Here is a 15,182-nt window from a genome sequence, read left to right on the forward strand (position 1 = left end):
CCAAGAACTAAAATGCAATTCCTAGATATCTGATCATATCCTAAAACTTGTTGCTCCTATGTGGAAGACAGTTAAGAATGAATTGTTGACTTTTATTCCTAGCTTCTTCAGCTACCACCACCTTCTGATTTTGAGGAAAATTATTGTGAGTGCTTCACAGATGAGCTCTCCATTATTCTGTCATTTAGACTGGGGGAGTGAGGGAGATTTTGTTTCCTCATTCCACAGCCTAATCCCAGAACTGTCCCCACCCACTAATACTCACACAATCTTGTCATAGGGCAACTATTACCACTCCCAAGGTGTCACAAACAGCGGGCTCCACTGCAATGTCAGGGCAATGCAGCCAGGCTGCGCTCTTTCCTCACTGGTGCCTGGGCTTGGTTAAGTCTGGAGAAGCAGCCTTCTCAAGTGGGAACAAAAATGAGTGTGAGGCGCACACCCATCCCGGCACTATGTGAATTTGGGGTGAGTTTTCTTAGTATTGCAGCTCTGGTCAATTTCTAGTTTCTCTAGCGGCTAGCAAGCTGTCGGGTTGGTGCTACTGGGTGCCCTCGTTTTCCTGTGCTTTTCTCAAGCCCACCTGAACTTGCCATTTTTGCACAATTGCAAAGATCATAAACGGTGGGGGTTGCGCACAACCAGAGCTTCTGCAAGCGCGCCGCAGCTGCGATCAAAGGTCGGCAGGGCTGCCGAGAGGCTGAGCCTGCGCAGTATCGCTCCCGCCTTGGAAAGGGTGGTTGCAACGCGGGATCGTTACACCGGCTAGCTCACAAGAGGCGGGAAAACCTTAGCTTGGGTCGCCGTGTCCCTCCCTCTTCCTGCCCTGTCCACCCCTTCTGCCCAGCCAGTCCGTCCTCCTCAGGCGCCTAGGCCCCGGGGGAGGGGGATGAGCAGGGCCCTGGGCTTCTGACTCATCATCTCCAACCCCTTTCTCGCGCGCGCTCCAAGTCTCAGGACTTTGGACCTGGGCACTGTGGGAGGGGGCACGGCGACAGCATCTGGGAAACCCCAGCTCTGCCGAGGGGCAGCCCTCAACCCCAGCCGGTCTCCGAAGCTACCAGATGGAGGAATATAGAACCCCAGTCAGTTCTCAGTTACCGAGGTTGGAGTGGTGGCGCCCCCGTGTAAAACTGCCCTCCCGGCTCCTCCCTGCACGCGGGGCCAGTGGTCGCGTCCGAGGAAACGCTCGTCTAGGCCCAGATTTCCAGCGCCTCGCGTCACTCAGCAGATGCACAGCGCCCCCACCACAGAAGGAAAGGCTCTTTATTTCCCAGCAGGCCACGGGGCGGCGAGGCATCCTGGGATTTGTAGTTTCTGCTAGAGTAGAAAGGCGCCAGATCGAAGTGAGAGAACGGAAGCACCAGTGGTGAATGGATCTCAGAGAGTGGGCGTGTACAGGAACCCGGGTTTGGAGTGAATGGGATTGTGAAAGGTGGAAATCTTGGAAACAGTGAGATGAGGCAGATGTGAAGCTGGGGAGGCAGTGGGTAAGAATGGAAGGGAGGAAATGGATCTAGCTGAAAGTTAGTTTAAGGATGTCTTATCTTGCAGGCAGTCAGATTCTCAGGGCTGTGAGGTGATGGCAGACTCACTCTAGGTGTTGCTTTCCCCAGCAGGGAAGGGTAAAGCAAGGGGCCTAGTCAGAGGGAAAATTGAAGGCACTCCACAAGACTTCATGTATGTGTCGGGGGACTCCATCTAGTTGGAGTTCAGGGGGATGCGGTGCAGGAGAGTCTGGAGAATGTTCCCATCGGATAGGAGGGCAGCACATGTCTGCTTCCACTTGCCAGCTCACTCATTTGTTCTCTTTGCTGTGCTAGCCACTGTGGGACCAGTCTCCAACTCAGGAACTTCCTCCAACTCTGAGAGGCCCTGAAAACCAGACAGTTGTGAGGTGAGCAAACATCAAGGGTGAGAAAGGAGGAATCCCAGAGAGATGCAGCTTCCTCCTCTCCCATTTTTTCCCTTATGTTCACATAGTCCTTCCAGTATTTAGTCACATTCCTAATGCTCTCCCACATTTCTAGCCCCAACCATTTAGATACTCAGTTTCCTGTTACTCATCACTAGGAGAAAGGGAAAGTGAAGTCGCTCAGTCGTGTTCGACTCTTTGTGGATCCCATGGACTGTAGCCTACCAGGCTCCTCAGTCCCTGGAATTTTCCAGGCAAGAGTACTGGAGTGGGTTGCCATTTCCTTCTCCAGGAGATCTTCCCAACCCAAGGATCGAACCCAGGTCTCCCGCACTGCAGGCAAACGCTTTACCATCTGAGTCTCCTAGCCATCACTAGGAGAGACATGTCCAAAGCCAGAAAACTAATAAGTTTCAGTTTAACAACCCCTCCTGCCCCACCACATTATTCTCCCTTAAGTACCATTGACCAGAATAGCCAGTGAAAAAAATAAGTTTCTAGCTCTCTGCTTCCTCCCAGCCCTCAATACCTCCTGTAGCTCCTGGTAGCGAAGACTCTGGCTTCTGCAGCATCTTGGCTTCCTCTGGCTCAGCAGGAACAGGGAGTATGCTGAGACCAGCACTCCCCCTAGGGTGAAGGCCTCAGCGCTGAGCTCCAGCACCAACAAGCCAGCTAGCTGTAGGTAGATGGGGCTGAGGGTGTGCTGCAGGGGACCCTGCACTTATCTGCCCTTGTCCTTTCCCCTCCTCTTGCCTCCACATCCTCCCACATTCTCCTTTATTCACTTGTACCTCGGAGGGGATGGTTCGGGCAGACATCAAGGCTGTCTTCATCACCTCAACCACCAATGCGATGAAGCCCGAGATCAGATTAAAGGTGTTGAATATCATCATGGCGCGCACCTGCCAGTGAGCCAGTTGAGTCCTGCCAGCCTAGGGGACTCATTGGAACCTCAAGCCCCACCTGTAGCCTAGCTGAAAACAAAACTCAGCTCCTATTCCTCCACCTCCAAACAAGACCATCAGCCCTTTAACTTTCTTATTTTACCCCCTCAGGGTTTTAGGCCAGTCATGGGCAGAGAGCTGACATAATTAGTAAACAGTTAGAAATTCACTTCCTAGACTGAGATGTGCATGTGTGTATGTGTTTCAGGGGGTGGGAGAATAGTACTACATTCTTTTCCCCTCTCACCTTCCAGAGACGGGGTGCTCTGCGCAGCTCAAGAGTAACAATCCCAGTGAGGAGACCCTGAATGATGAGAAAGGCAAGTGGTGAGGTCTGGCTTGTTAGAGAGGGGCCCTTCCTTCTACCCTCCCACGTGGTAGTTCTTACCAGTATGCCAGGCCCAAGTGGCAGTGCTGTGGTCATGTGACAAGCAGAGTTCAGGCAGGCTACTGAGACAGCAAAGGGCACCATAGCCACTGCCAGCCATAGCTGGCTCACCTGGAGGCCAGATGCAGTGTAGTTGAAGGGAAACTGTCAGGAACTCCCTTCCTCCCAATCTTTGCCTCGTACATAGATCAGCGATTGGGAAGAATGCATAGTGCCAGAGAGTAGTCAACCAAGGGCCATAAGGAGAAGGAGATATCATTTAATTTTTTCCTGCCTCATGCTGTAGTTCAGTTACTTACCTGTGTGTTTTCCCCATATGGAGAATCTACTTGGAGATTAAGAGTCTTGCCTTGTTTATTCAATATTTCCTCCACCCTCCTCCCACTCAGCCTAGCATAGTTTCAGGCACGTGATAAGTGCTTACAAAACATGTGTAGAACTGAATTGGGGGTACAAGTGAACACGCTGAAGGTCGGGGTGGGGCAGCTTGGCCTCACCGCCAGCACCAGGAGGCGCCCACTCTGCCTGTGCCTGGCCCAGTGCTGTAGCTTTTCCAGACGAAGGCTAGGTCTCTCTTGCTGACCATCTCTGTCCTCCATGGCTCCCTTGACCACTAGAGCTCCGTGATTTCTAGCCTGGGGAAAATGCAGTATGACACCCATCAGAAGACAGGACATCCAGCAACATCTCTTTCAGCTGCCCCTCTGCCTGCTTTCAGTATCCAGGAAGTTGAGACTTAGGGTCCTTACACCTACCTAGTCTGAAGCAGCTGCTCCAAAGGGATGGGTCCCAATCGGGCCTGGAGTTCCTGGCGGGGCCCCTGGTAGCTCAGAGCAGATGACAAACTTGTCCTGGCAGAGACAGGCTATCAGGGCTGAGGTGTGGTGGGGCAAAGGTCCCTATGAGGGCCTATGGATCCAGGGAGTGGCGGTGGGTAGACACTAGCCTCAGTTCACTCTACAAGACACCTTGCCCTATCTCATTCTGTTCCCATTTCCTGTTGACCCCGTCTCTGCCCATCCTTGGTGCCTCTTCTGATCACTCACCTTATCCACATGGATACTATGACCTTGGGCTCCAATGTCCCATTTCCACCTAATCTTTTTCCTTTTTTAGGGGGCTTCCTCCTTAAATTACTTGTCATTCTGTAGGGAAATCCCACCTCACTCTCTGGATTAGTCCCATCATTACCACTTGAAGGTTTTTTCCAAGACCAGCTAAGACCTAGCTTCTTATCTCTCACTTTCTGGACAATTTCTCCTCTCTCATTCCTTTCTTGAAGGATTTATTCTGGATTGGGCACTGACTAAGTGGATGGAGAGCTCTATTTATAGTAGGGATTGTTTTTGACTCAGTGATAACCTGTAGTTAGACATGTTAGAAGACTGGTCCTTAAATGGTCAGCCTTGGAAAGGACACTATTGCAACAATTAATATTTTTGAGGGACAGAAGTTGCCTTGCAGCCAGGCAAGCTCTGACCCTTTCCCAGCTGTGTGGCCTTGGATACATTATTCTACCAATTTGAACCTCAGTTTGTTGAAACTGAGTGATTAAAAGGGGGACAGTAATATGACTGGGAAGGGTTGTTGACTCAGGGTGGGTACATAATAACCATTAATGATGCTGATTAGTTTATACTGATATACCTGATGCCATTACAGCACTTATTCAGAAGCTAAGCTGGGGTCATTTATTTCTACACACCAGGGAGGCCTGGTGTGCTGCAGTTCCTGGGGTCGCAAAGAGTCAGACATGACTTAGCTACTGAACAGCAATAAAGAAGCAGAATCACCTGGGCCCAAATATATATTCTGTAGATCAAAAGTAGGAAAAGCCCACCTTGGTGCAAGCCTGACTTCTGGAGGCAACCAGATTTATGTTCAAATCCCAGATCAACCCAGGTGACCTTGGGCAAGTTACTTAATCTCTGTTTTCTTATCATTAAAGGCAAATTAATACCAATCTCAAGGGGTTGCCTTAAGTATTAAAAGAGAAAATGCATATGAACCCATTCAGTTCAGCACCTGGCACCTACACGATCAATAAATGTGAGTCGCTATTATTAATTGATGACAGAAGACTGAGCCAGAAGACCCCAGGAGTTAGAACTAGGAGGCAGGGTCCTGGGAGGCAAGTGGCCTTCTATGTGAGCCACTTTTGCCCTGTTCAGTGCTGCGCCAACTCACTGAAACACTGTGCCCCCTCTTCTTTACTGGGCAGTGAGAATCACATTTAAAGGGATCTTGAGAACTGTTCTGTCTACTCTCTCCTCTATCCTTATGTATATTAATTTTATTTTGTGGTGATGGCCTGACAGAATGTGAGATGTTGGGCTTGCACTGAGTATCCCATAACTGGTAGGCCAGTGGAAAGAGTCTAGCCTCATTTTCCTTACCTGTAAATGCAGACTAATTATAGAAGTGTTATTGGAAGGATTGTATACTATTAAATATGTGATCAGGCATTCAGTGAAATATTGATCAAATCTAAGTGTCCAGTTTACAAATTTGTAGTCCCTGTCTAGATTACAATCTCCTCGAGGGAGAGTACCACATTCCCCTACTGTGTTCATCCCCCACGGCCCTGAGCATAGTGGTTGGTACTTAGTAAGCACTCAGTAAATATTTGTTGTATTGAAGAGCCATTAAAGTAACTTAAGGAATGGAAAAATAGAACTCGAGAGGAAGGAGCAGGAATTGTTTATCGAGAACAGAAAGGACCGAACAGTAACTTTAATGTTTCTTAACACGGCCGACATTAACTATCTCTAAAATCGCCCCTCCTCCTCCCCCAAAAGAGAGACAGAAATTGTAAGGGAGAGGCTTTGAGATAAAACCCCAGGAAGAACTTCCCGAGTCTGTGCATGTTGGGGCAGAAAGAGCGGCAGAGCCAGCTCCTTCCCTGGTATGTCCGGGTTTAGGGTGGGAGGGGCAGTCCTGCTTGGAGGCTGGGGGAAGGACGAGATGACCTTTCAAAATCTCTTCCAGTCTCCTGTTGGAATCATCCGTGCGCCCCACCCCCGTTCCCCCCCTCCTCCGACAGCGCCCCCAGTCTCCAAACGGCCCGCACCCCGCCCCTGGCGGCCGCCTCTCGTGGCTCCCGGGGTCCCCTGCTCCCTGTCCCCGGAGCCGGAGCCCCGCTCCCGCTCCCGCTCCCGTGCGGCTCCCAGCCCCGCCGCGCCGCCCCCCGCATGCTAATGGCCGGGCCGCCTCCCGCCGCACACAATGCGGGCCGGGGCCGGGGGCGGGGGACCGGGGAGGGGGCGGGGGCCGGGCCGGGGGCGGGGGGGCCGGGGCCCGGCGCATCTCCCCCGGCCCCACGTAACGCTGACGCCCGCGCCGCCGGCCCGCCGCCCGCCGCCGCCGCCGCCGCCGCCCGCTCCGCCGCCGCCCGCCCGGGGCTCGTGAGTAGCCGCTCCCCCCACTCCCGGCCCCCCCTCAGCCACCCGGCCCCCGCCCCCGGCCCCCGCCCCCCCTCCGGAGGGGGGGCCCCCGCTACGCGCGCCCGGCTCGGAGCAGGTGCAGGGGGCGGGGGCGGGGGAGGGGCGCCGGCTCGGCCCCAAGCAAACTTCGCCCAGAGCTCCTGGGGGGGCGGGGTGGGGGCGGCGGCCACGGAAGCCTGAGAGCTAGGGGGGCCTCGAAGGAGGGGGGGCAGGTGGGGGAGTCGGGAAAGCGGACACCAAAGGGGAAAGGCCAGCGGGGGTGGGGGGGCGGTCGTCTTTGTAGGGGCCCGAAGGCAGGGCGCGAGGGGCCTGGGGGTGCCGGGCGGCCGAACTGGGAACCAGAGTGGATGAGTGCCCCCCGGCCCAGGTAGGGCTGATGGAGGAGGAGGGGGAAGGGACCCAAACTCTCCGGGAGCGGGGGATGGGGGAGGGGAGAGGATGGGGGGGTGCTTCCCTCTCTGCGTCCCAAACAAAGTGTCACAAAGAGCTCGGCCGGCGGCAGCGGCGGAGGCGGCTGCAACTCAGCTTTTGTTCTCCGGGCCCGGGTAGCTGAGCCTTGGCCTCCCAGTCTCCCAACCCTGTCCCCCATCATCCTTCTGGTTTATCTTCCCCGGGAGGGGCCCGGGGTGCTGCTAGAAGAACCTCTTGTGCAAGATCAAAGGTCTTGCCCTACTTGCCAACCTACTTCTGGGAGGGAGATTTTCCCAGAGGCTTTCCTACCCACTCCCCACCCCCTTATCTGAGAACTGAGGTTCATATGGGTGCTGAGACCCTGACCTTTCTAGGGTCAGCTCCAGCTAAGGGGGCTTAGGGCTGGCTGCATGCCCTTCCCCCAGATCCAGGTCCTTCGCAACTTTCAGAAGAGGGGTCAACTTGGGACATGCCTCTGGGATAAGATTCACTATGGTGGGGTGGCTGTAGGTGAGCAGGTGTACTTCCCTCTTACCTCCTGCTGTCCATTTGAAACCCACAACTGAGGTCTGTAACCCCCACTCAGGGTAGTGAGGATGGAAGGAAGCAGGCTTTACCAAGAGCTCAGTCTAAAAGGTGGGCAGGCTGTGCTGTGAGGTCAGTTTTAGGGGAGCCACCTGAGCAGCACAGCTCAGAGGACCATGGAAAGGAGGCCATAAAAGTGAACTAGTGGCGTGTCCATGTGATAAAGGTGGTCTTGACTCTAGACCACCTAAGGACTTCCCTTTCAACTCCATCTAGTACAGCATTAATCATAATTGTTAGAGGACTTGGAGGGCGTGAACATTCTCAGAGGGAAAAACATCAAGTGTAGAGATGACCGGAGACAGAGATCTAGTCACTGTCCTGCAGGCCCTATACTTCAAGTCCTGACCATTGCCCCTTACACTTTGACCCTAAAAGCTTTGGAAACACAAAGTTTGAGAGAGAATCTTCATGGTCCTCCAGACAGCAGATGCATCTATATACTTGTCCCTGTTGTTTCTAAGAGTCTTCTCACCAACCCTTGATGGTCCACACCCCCTTTCCCACCAGGTCTCCTAGCATATAAAAGGAATTGGCCTATTGCTTTGGAAAGATTTTGGATCCCTATCCCTGGCCCTACATCCCTGTAGAACCCAAATAAGGGCAAAATAACCCTTGATTCCCACTGAGGGTGGGGAGTAGGTCAGTGCTACTGCCTGGCTAAGTCTCATGGTTGGTGTTTAGGGCCTGAGTATAGAAAACTCTGATTATTGCCCACGGGCAATGCATGCGTGATCTGGGTTCCAGGTCATTTCATAAAATCTGGGGCTCTGGGTTCTGTCAGTGCTTTCTCCGACTGAGAAAAACTTGTGGGATCAGGTTCTTGGGACCTCTTTGGTAAGGAGATGATTCTGGAGATCCTGACTGAGCCTAGGAGGTTCTCTCAGTGGGTTTTGTTGATTTGAGGCTACCCTCTGGGGAAACTTTCCCTGCTGGGAATTCAGCTTCACTTTGAGCCTTCTTGTATATCACTGCATTTCCGTCCTGGAAAACTGCTACGTGCAAAGTAGTGCTTTTGTTTTGTTTTGGGGAGGAAGCTTTGCCCAATTCCTACTCTACTTGCTTTGGTATGAGATCAGCCTCCCAGGAGGTATTTTGTTTACTATCCTATAAGCGGTTTTAAGGGCCCTAGAATCTTCTCAGAATCAGGGTATGTGCCCATAGGTTAGTCAGCTATGACCATGCAGTATTCCCAGCCTCCTCCCCCTCCTCCCCCACCATCTGCTTCCTCTGAATATACCAGATTGGCTGTACACCAGGATGTTCCGGGAATCCCCAGGAGAGCAACAGAATGTGATGGACCCAAATATGATGCCTCAGTAACTCATTCCAGGATGTACAAACTAACTGTCAGAACACTCCTTATAGCTAATTAAAATTCTTCTAGTTACATCTATTTTCTGTTACATCTGCCTATTTTCAGTGACATCCAAAAGGCCAAAATAATCCCTCTGGTACCACTGGTTTTTTTTCCCCCCTCTATGGTTTCCAGATAAGAATTTTTAAAAATCCTCTGGCTTTTCTTGTTGCCTTATGTGAGGTGCTAAAATGGCAAATATGGCCCCTCTAGCACTTCATTGCTCTATGGTATGGAGGTGGCCAAAGAGGCGCCTCTGGTAGCCCACTGCACTCTCCATGGTACTGAAGGGATGACCATTTGTTTCAACATCTCTCTGGGGTCCAGAAGAGTCCTATGACTCAGAACCACAAAACTTTTGAACTGGAGGGGACCATCAGTATAAATTAGTCTAATGCCCTTATTTTACAGATGAGTAAACTGGGAAGTTAAGTGATTTACTGAAGGTTGCAGGGCTATTAATGATCTGACTGGGCCCACAATAGTCTTATACCCCTCAGTCCTACACTAATTCATCTTTCATTATATTACTTAGTGAACTCAACAAGGATCTTGGTCTCAGGAAAGGGGCTTATTTGGAGGATCCAGAAGATGAGAGTGGATACCTTAATTTGAAGCTGCAGAAATAAAGATATTAAAAGTTGTGGTGGAGGTTGTTTAGTGACCTTGGACAAAGACATTTTGTTAATTAATTTCCTGTTAATAAAATTCCCATCACCCAGATTCCACATGTAACAGGTACCTGACCCTTCATGGAATCTTGTCCCATCTACTAAACATCAAAAATTAAAGCATCCTTGGGTCTCCAGAGCCTTTTTTCTTTGCAGGGCTGACCCTAGCTCAGTTCTCTACTGTTAAAATTCCTTAAGCAAAATATTGCTGAATCCTTTTCTTTCTCAGTAACCTATTTCAGTTTCACAATGCCTATTGTAAGGAGGTTCTTTATACCTCAAACATTCTTTCTGTCTCAGGCCAAAAAAAAAAAAAAAAAAAATCAGGTAAGGTCCACATTTGTCTAGCTTTGACCACATACAGTTCTTTATGTAAGCGGGATAGACTAGATGACTTCTGGTCATTCTCCTAGGCCTGTTTCCATGAATCTTAATTGTGGGGTTGCTTCTAAGTCCTAAAGCTAACCTTCTCTGAAGCTTAGAATCAGGAGATCCTTGCCCCCCCACCCCCACCCCGGAGTCCTCTTCCTCTCAGTGCTCTTCTCCTTCCTCAGAACTGGAGCTCTGCACATCCCAGGCCCAGGGAATTTTAGCCTGGAGAATTTTAACCCTTTTCAGCTCAGAGCATGTGCTGAGCCCCTATCTGTGCAGATGGCCCAGCCCCGCCCCCCGTCCCTCACTCCAGCCTCTTGAGCTCAGAGCCAGTGTAATCCTCCTCTTGTGTGAGGGAGCCTCTCCCCTGCAGAGAGGAGGAAAGCCTGCCTCGGAACAGCCCTGGACAAAGGGGCTGAGATGCCCCATCAAACTGCAGGCTCCAAGGTTTGAAACGAGGGGATGAATTCTATCCGGTATTTGCAGTTTTTAACCCCTTCCCAAGGCCAGCAGCGCCCCTTAACTTCCACTCCTCCCCCAACTCTCTCTTCATTCCCTTTTCCTCTGGCTCTCTCCCCCTTCATGCCCCTCCCCCTCTGTCTGTCTCCAGACTCTGCTGCTGGGAGGTGTTTCTCTCCCATGCATGAATGAGTCTCTGTAATGAATGGAAATGAATGGATCAGGAATCCAGGCGGAGGGAGGAAGAATGAGGGGGAAAGACAGAAAGACAGGGTAAAGGCAGAAGGAAGAACTGTGGAGCCTGGAAGAATGTTTGGCTGGCTGGTCAGTTAGGGGTCTGAGAGCAACTGGTCCCACTTGGATAGCTGAGGAGCATGGCAAGCCGACCCCACTTGCTTTTCCCACTGCACAGCCCAGTCTAAATGAGAGACGAGTATACTGTGATGGTCTCTTCCACCACCAGGGTGGCTGAGACGTGGGGGTGGGGTGGGGGCGTGGTGGTGGTGGTGGTGGTGATGGTTGTTCTGGATAAGGCATTTAAAATGAAAAATTTAGGGGGAAGAAATCTGGGTTATTAGGGAGCCTTGTGAACAAATAAAGTAGTACAAGTTTTGAAAACAGCAGCCTCCTCCTGTCTCAGGATGTAAGGGAGGAGAAGGGATAGATCCCAGGGTGCTAAGAGCTTGGGGCTCTCCGGAAGAGGCTGAGGTTAGGGGTGACTTTTTCCACTGCTGAAAATCAGGGCTCATCCTTTGCTCCAAATCTGTCTCTCTTGCTTTAGCTCTTCAGCACCTGTTGCCTTCACTAGCAGCTTTCCCCCCTCTTCCGTACACTCCTCAGAACCAAAGAATGTGAAGGGGGTCCATGGAGGTGAGTGAGGCTCTGGCCTGAACCTACAAGTACCTGCAACTATACTTCCTCCCCTCCCTACCTCTCTTTTGTCTCTCTGGCCTCCCATTATTATTTCCGTGGTCCCAAAAGCTCAGTTCCCATTCATCCCCCAACTTCCTCGAGGTGAGTGGGAGGGGCCCCCGGTGTTCTTGGTTCACGCCCCGACCCACCCTCTCTTGGGTTCCTCTGGCTCTCCGTATCCATGTCTCCCCCACAGCTCTCCCTTCTCCACCCTTCGCTCTGTTCACATCTTTCTCCACAGGGCTCACGTCCCCGCGCCCCGGTCGGCCACCTAGCGCCGTCGCCCCCGGCTTTCGACGGCGAACTGGATCTGCAGCGCTACTCCAACGGGCCAGGCGTGAGCGCTGGGTCTCCAGGGATGGGAGCAGTGGGTTGGTCTGAGAGTCGCGCAGGTGAACGGCGCTTCCCCTGCCCTGTATGCGGGAAGCGCTTCCGCTTCAACTCTATCCTGGCTTTGCACCTGCGGGCGCACCCAGGCGCCCAGGCCTTCCAGTGCCCGCACTGTGGCCACCGTGCTGCGCAGCGTGCGCTGCTGCGCTCACACCTGCGCACGCACCAGCCCGAGCGCCCGCGAAGCCCCGCAGCGCGCCTGTTGCTGGAGTTGGAGGAGCGCGCTCTACTGCGGGAGGCCCGGCTGGGGCGACCTCGAAGCTCAGGGGGCCTGCAGGCCACCCCTGCCACCGAGGGCCTGGCGCGACCCCAGGCTCCTTCGTCGTCCGCCTTCCGTTGCCCCTTCTGCAAAGGCAAATTTCGCACCGCGGCAGAGCGCGAACGCCACCTGCACATTCTGCACAGGCCCTGGAAGTGCGGCCTGTGCAGTTTCGGCTCCAGCCAGGAGGAGGAGCTGCTGCACCACAGCCTGACCGCCCACGGAGCTCCCGAGCGCCCCCTGGCGGCCACCTCGGCTGCGCCCCAGCCTCAACCTCCACCCCAGCCTGAACCTAGATCGGTCCCCGAGCCAGAGCCGGAGCCTGAAAGTGAGGCAACCCCCGCCCCCGCTCCTGCTGCTCCCGAGGAGCCCCCAGCGCCTCCGGAGTTCCGCTGTCAAGTGTGTGGCCAGAGCTTTACGCAGTCCTGGTTTCTCAAGGGTCACATGCGCAAGCACAAGGCCTCCTTCGATCATGCATGTCCTGTTTGTGGCCGCTGCTTCAAGGAGCCCTGGTTCCTAAAGAACCACATGAAAGTGCACGCCAGCAAGCTGGGCCCACTGCGTGCTCCGGGGCCTGGTTCCGGGCCTGCCCGGGCCCCCCAGCCTCCTGACCTGGGCCTACTTGCCTACGAGCCTCTGGGCCCTGCGCTCCTCTTGGCCCCAGCGCCCACCCCCGCTGAGCGCCGTGAGCCTCCGAGCCTCCTTGGCTACCTGAGCCTGCGAGCCGGCGAGGCGCGGCCCAATGGTGAGGGCGCTGAGCCTGGGGCTGGCCGCAGCTTTGGAAGCTTCCGCCCACTGCCCTCTGCTCTCCCAGCCCGGGCTCGCCGGCACCGCGCCGAGGAGCCAGACGAAGAAGAGGAGGTGGTGGAGGCAGAGGAAGAGACCTGGGCCCGGAGCAGGGCGGTGGGCCCTCTGGCTTCACTGCCCCCGCGCCCAGGTGAGGCCTCAGGGCACTCTGCGCCTGCCGCGGGGGCCCAGGCGAGGTCCACCGCCACGCAGGGTATGTAAGGATCTCCTCTAAGGTGTTCCACATTGTGGCCCACTCTGACGCCACCACTGCCCTCCTGCCTGCTCCTTTTAAAAAGGGCCTGCCTCATTTCTCGGTTTTCCTCCCGTAGAGGCTTTACTCCCCTTTGAGGGCACAATCCAACTCAGAGCAAGTCGAACCTCTCAGGTTCCCGCAAACATTTCGTTTCCTCCTGGGCTGGGAGGGGAAGCAGTCCTGTGGGTGGTATGGGGGCACGCAGACCTAATAGAGTTAGGGCAACGGATCCCTCTGACTTTTTTTTAACGCGTGTATTGCAGAAGAGAATGGGCTGTTAGTTGGAGGGGCCCGGCCTGAAGGGGGCCGGGGGGCCACCGGCAAGGATTGCCCCTTTTGTGGAAAATCTTTCCGCTCAGCGCATCACCTCAAAGTGCACCTGCGAGTGCACACAGGTGAGGGGGCCAACCCCCGGGATGGGGAGGGGGCTGAGGCCAGGAAGCGGGGTGAGGGGTGCGGGTGAGAGCTGCGAGAAACACCTCTTAATTAAAATCAGAAGGGTGGGTGAGGCAGTGTTTTTTTTCCTTGCCCAAAGCCTGTACATGGAGTGAAATGCGGGTCGGGGCGGACAGTGATCGTGACTCTGGCATTATCGCACCCCTCCTCCCCAGGCGAGCGCCCCTACAAGTGTCCACACTGCGACTACGCGGGCACCCAGTCCGGCTCGCTCAAGTATCACCTGCAGCGCCACCACCGGGAGCAGAAGAGTGGAGCCGGCCCCGGGCCACCCCCAGAGCCGCCGCCCCCTTCCCAGCGGGGTTCGGTCCAGTCGTCCGGAGCAAAGGCGGCTCCGCAGTCTGCGACCTGGGTAGAGGGCAGAGCGAGCCCCCGGCCTCCCGCGAGTGGTGGCGCGCCGGGGTCCCGTCGGAAGCCCGCTAGCCCCGGGAGGACCCTGCGCAACGGGCGAGGCGGTGAGGCTGAGCCCCTGGACCTGTCCCTGCGGGCGGGGCCGGGAGGCGAGGCTGGGCCAGGGGGTGCCCTCCACCGATGCCTCTTCTGTCCCTTCGCCACTGGAGCCCCCGAGCTCATGGCCTTGCACCTCCAAGTGCACCACAGCCGCAGGGCTCGGGGCCGCAGGCCGCCCCAGGCCGATGCATCCCCGCCCTATGCCCGAGCACCATCAGGAGAGACCCCTCCCACTCCTCCGCAGGAAGGGGAGGAGGGCCCCGGGCTGTTGAGATCCGGAGAGGCTGGGCTAGGGGGCCAAGAAAGGTAGGGAGCCCTCTTAGGGGGCCGTTAGCTTAGTTTACCCCGCCGGAGCGGGGCAGCGGTAGAGGTAGTTGGGTAGAGCAGCCAGCAGGGGGCAGCGTGGGACCCATATCCCAGCCCCGGGCGGACCAGAGGTGGAGGGGCAGAGAGCGTGAGGAGGGTGGGCGGGCGACACCCACCCAGCCCAGGGGAGAGTCACAGTGCCTTAGCAGTGGCAGGGGTGAGGATCAAAGAACGGGGTCCCAGGGCTGGCAGAGAGGACTGTTCCTGCTGAGGGGCAGCTCTGCCAGCCTTTGCTGGTCCATAGGCGTGAGAGTTTATTTTTGTACAATGGGTGGGGGTGGGGGGCACTGCACCCTTCTAGCCCCTTCAGGGGCCCTGTAGACGTCGCTATTTTTGGTACGATTCCTGTCATCCCTGTCGCAGAGTTGTGTCCCCAATAAACAGGTGTCTTGAGACACAGGGCACTGTGTCTGCCTGCCTATGTCCTGTCCTTGGGCCACTGCATCCAGAAAAGAGTCCTTTCTTCAGGCACTTTTTACCACCCAAAGAGCTTGGTAAGAAGCTTGGGCTTTACCCTCAGGCTTTGGCTTCAGTGGCTCTGGGGTGGGGCCCATGAATTAGTATTTTAACAAGTAGCCTATTGTTCTCCTGTACTGTGATCTGAGAATGCCGTCTTGAGAAACTGCTGGATGGTGCTAGTAGACCCCAGCTTGACTGTGACCAGCTCAGCCTCAGGAAGTGCATGCAGAATGAGAGGAGGAACGTCAGGCCTCTGGAGGCCTCTCCTTTGGGAGGGTGCACGTTCACCCAGGCCCAGCTTTG

The 15,182-nt window shown here is 54.8% G+C and overlaps 2 protein-coding genes across 6 annotated transcripts; one reads left to right on the forward strand and one right to left on the reverse strand.

Annotated features, from left to right (window-relative positions):
- The first annotated feature begins 304 nt into the window (after positions 1-304).
- On the forward strand, positions 305-14,819 carry ZNF219 (zinc finger protein 219). 4 transcript variants are annotated; one of them, XM_069595912.1, is made up of 5 exons: positions 305-468; positions 11,327-11,415; positions 11,699-13,106; positions 13,412-13,543; positions 13,760-14,819. In XM_069595912.1, exons 2-5 carry the CDS (start codon positions 11,410-11,412, stop codon positions 14,362-14,364), a joined length of 2,151 nt encoding a protein of 716 aa, XP_069452013.1. In that variant the 5' UTR covers positions 305-468; positions 11,327-11,409; the 3' UTR covers positions 14,365-14,819. The 4 variants fall into 4 exon arrangements, with proteins under 4 accessions (XP_069452013.1, XP_069452012.1, XP_069452010.1 ...); XM_069595911.1 differs by lacking the exon at positions 305-468 and adding an exon at positions 6,075-6,152; XM_069595909.1 differs by lacking the exon at positions 305-468 and adding an exon at positions 6,534-6,651.
- Positions 1,248-4,508, reverse strand: TMEM253 (transmembrane protein 253). 2 transcript variants are annotated; one of them, XM_069595953.1, is made up of 7 exons: positions 4,294-4,508; positions 3,745-3,882; positions 3,248-3,358; positions 3,107-3,163; positions 2,707-2,817; positions 2,445-2,591; positions 1,248-1,875 (listed from the first exon to the last, which is right to left on the reverse strand). In XM_069595953.1, the coding sequence occupies exons 2-7, from the start codon at positions 3,844-3,846 to the stop codon at positions 1,795-1,797; spliced, it is 609 nt and encodes a 202-aa protein (XP_069452054.1). In that variant the 5' UTR covers positions 3,847-3,882; positions 4,294-4,508; the 3' UTR covers positions 1,248-1,794. The 2 variants fall into 2 exon arrangements, with proteins under 2 accessions (XP_069452054.1, XP_069452055.1); XM_069595954.1 differs by lacking the exons at positions 3,745-3,882; positions 4,294-4,508 and adding an exon at positions 3,547-3,601.
- Positions 14,820-15,182: the final 363 nt, after the last annotated feature.

Source organism: Ovis canadensis, chromosome 7 (genome assembly GCF_042477335.2).
Source record: "Ovis canadensis isolate MfBH-ARS-UI-01 breed Bighorn chromosome 7, ARS-UI_OviCan_v2, whole genome shotgun sequence".
Lineage (NCBI taxonomy): Eukaryota > Metazoa > Chordata > Mammalia > Artiodactyla > Bovidae > Ovis > Ovis canadensis.

Excerpts from the sequence above, each read along its gene's own strand:
- TMEM253 (XM_069595953.1), bottom strand. The coding sequence starts at position 3,846 with ATGGAGGACAGAGATGGTCAGCAAGAGAGACCTAGCCTTCGTCTGGAA. Across the intron at positions 3,359-3,744 it reads GGCGCCTCCTGGTGCTGGCG|GTGAGCCAGCTATGGCTGGC; the intron begins GTGAGGCCAAGC and ends TCTGGCCTCCAG. Across the intron at positions 2,818-3,106 it reads GAGCACCCCGTCTCTGGAAG|GTGCGCGCCATGATGATATT; the intron begins GTGAGAGGGGAA and ends GCTCACTGGCAG.
- ZNF219 (XM_069595912.1), top strand. Across the intron at positions 13,107-13,411 it reads GAGGTCCACCGCCACGCAGG|AAGAGAATGGGCTGTTAGTT; the intron begins GTATGTAAGGAT and ends CGTGTATTGCAG. Across the intron at positions 13,544-13,759 it reads GCACCTGCGAGTGCACACAG|GCGAGCGCCCCTACAAGTGT; the intron begins GTGAGGGGGCCA and ends CCTCCTCCCCAG.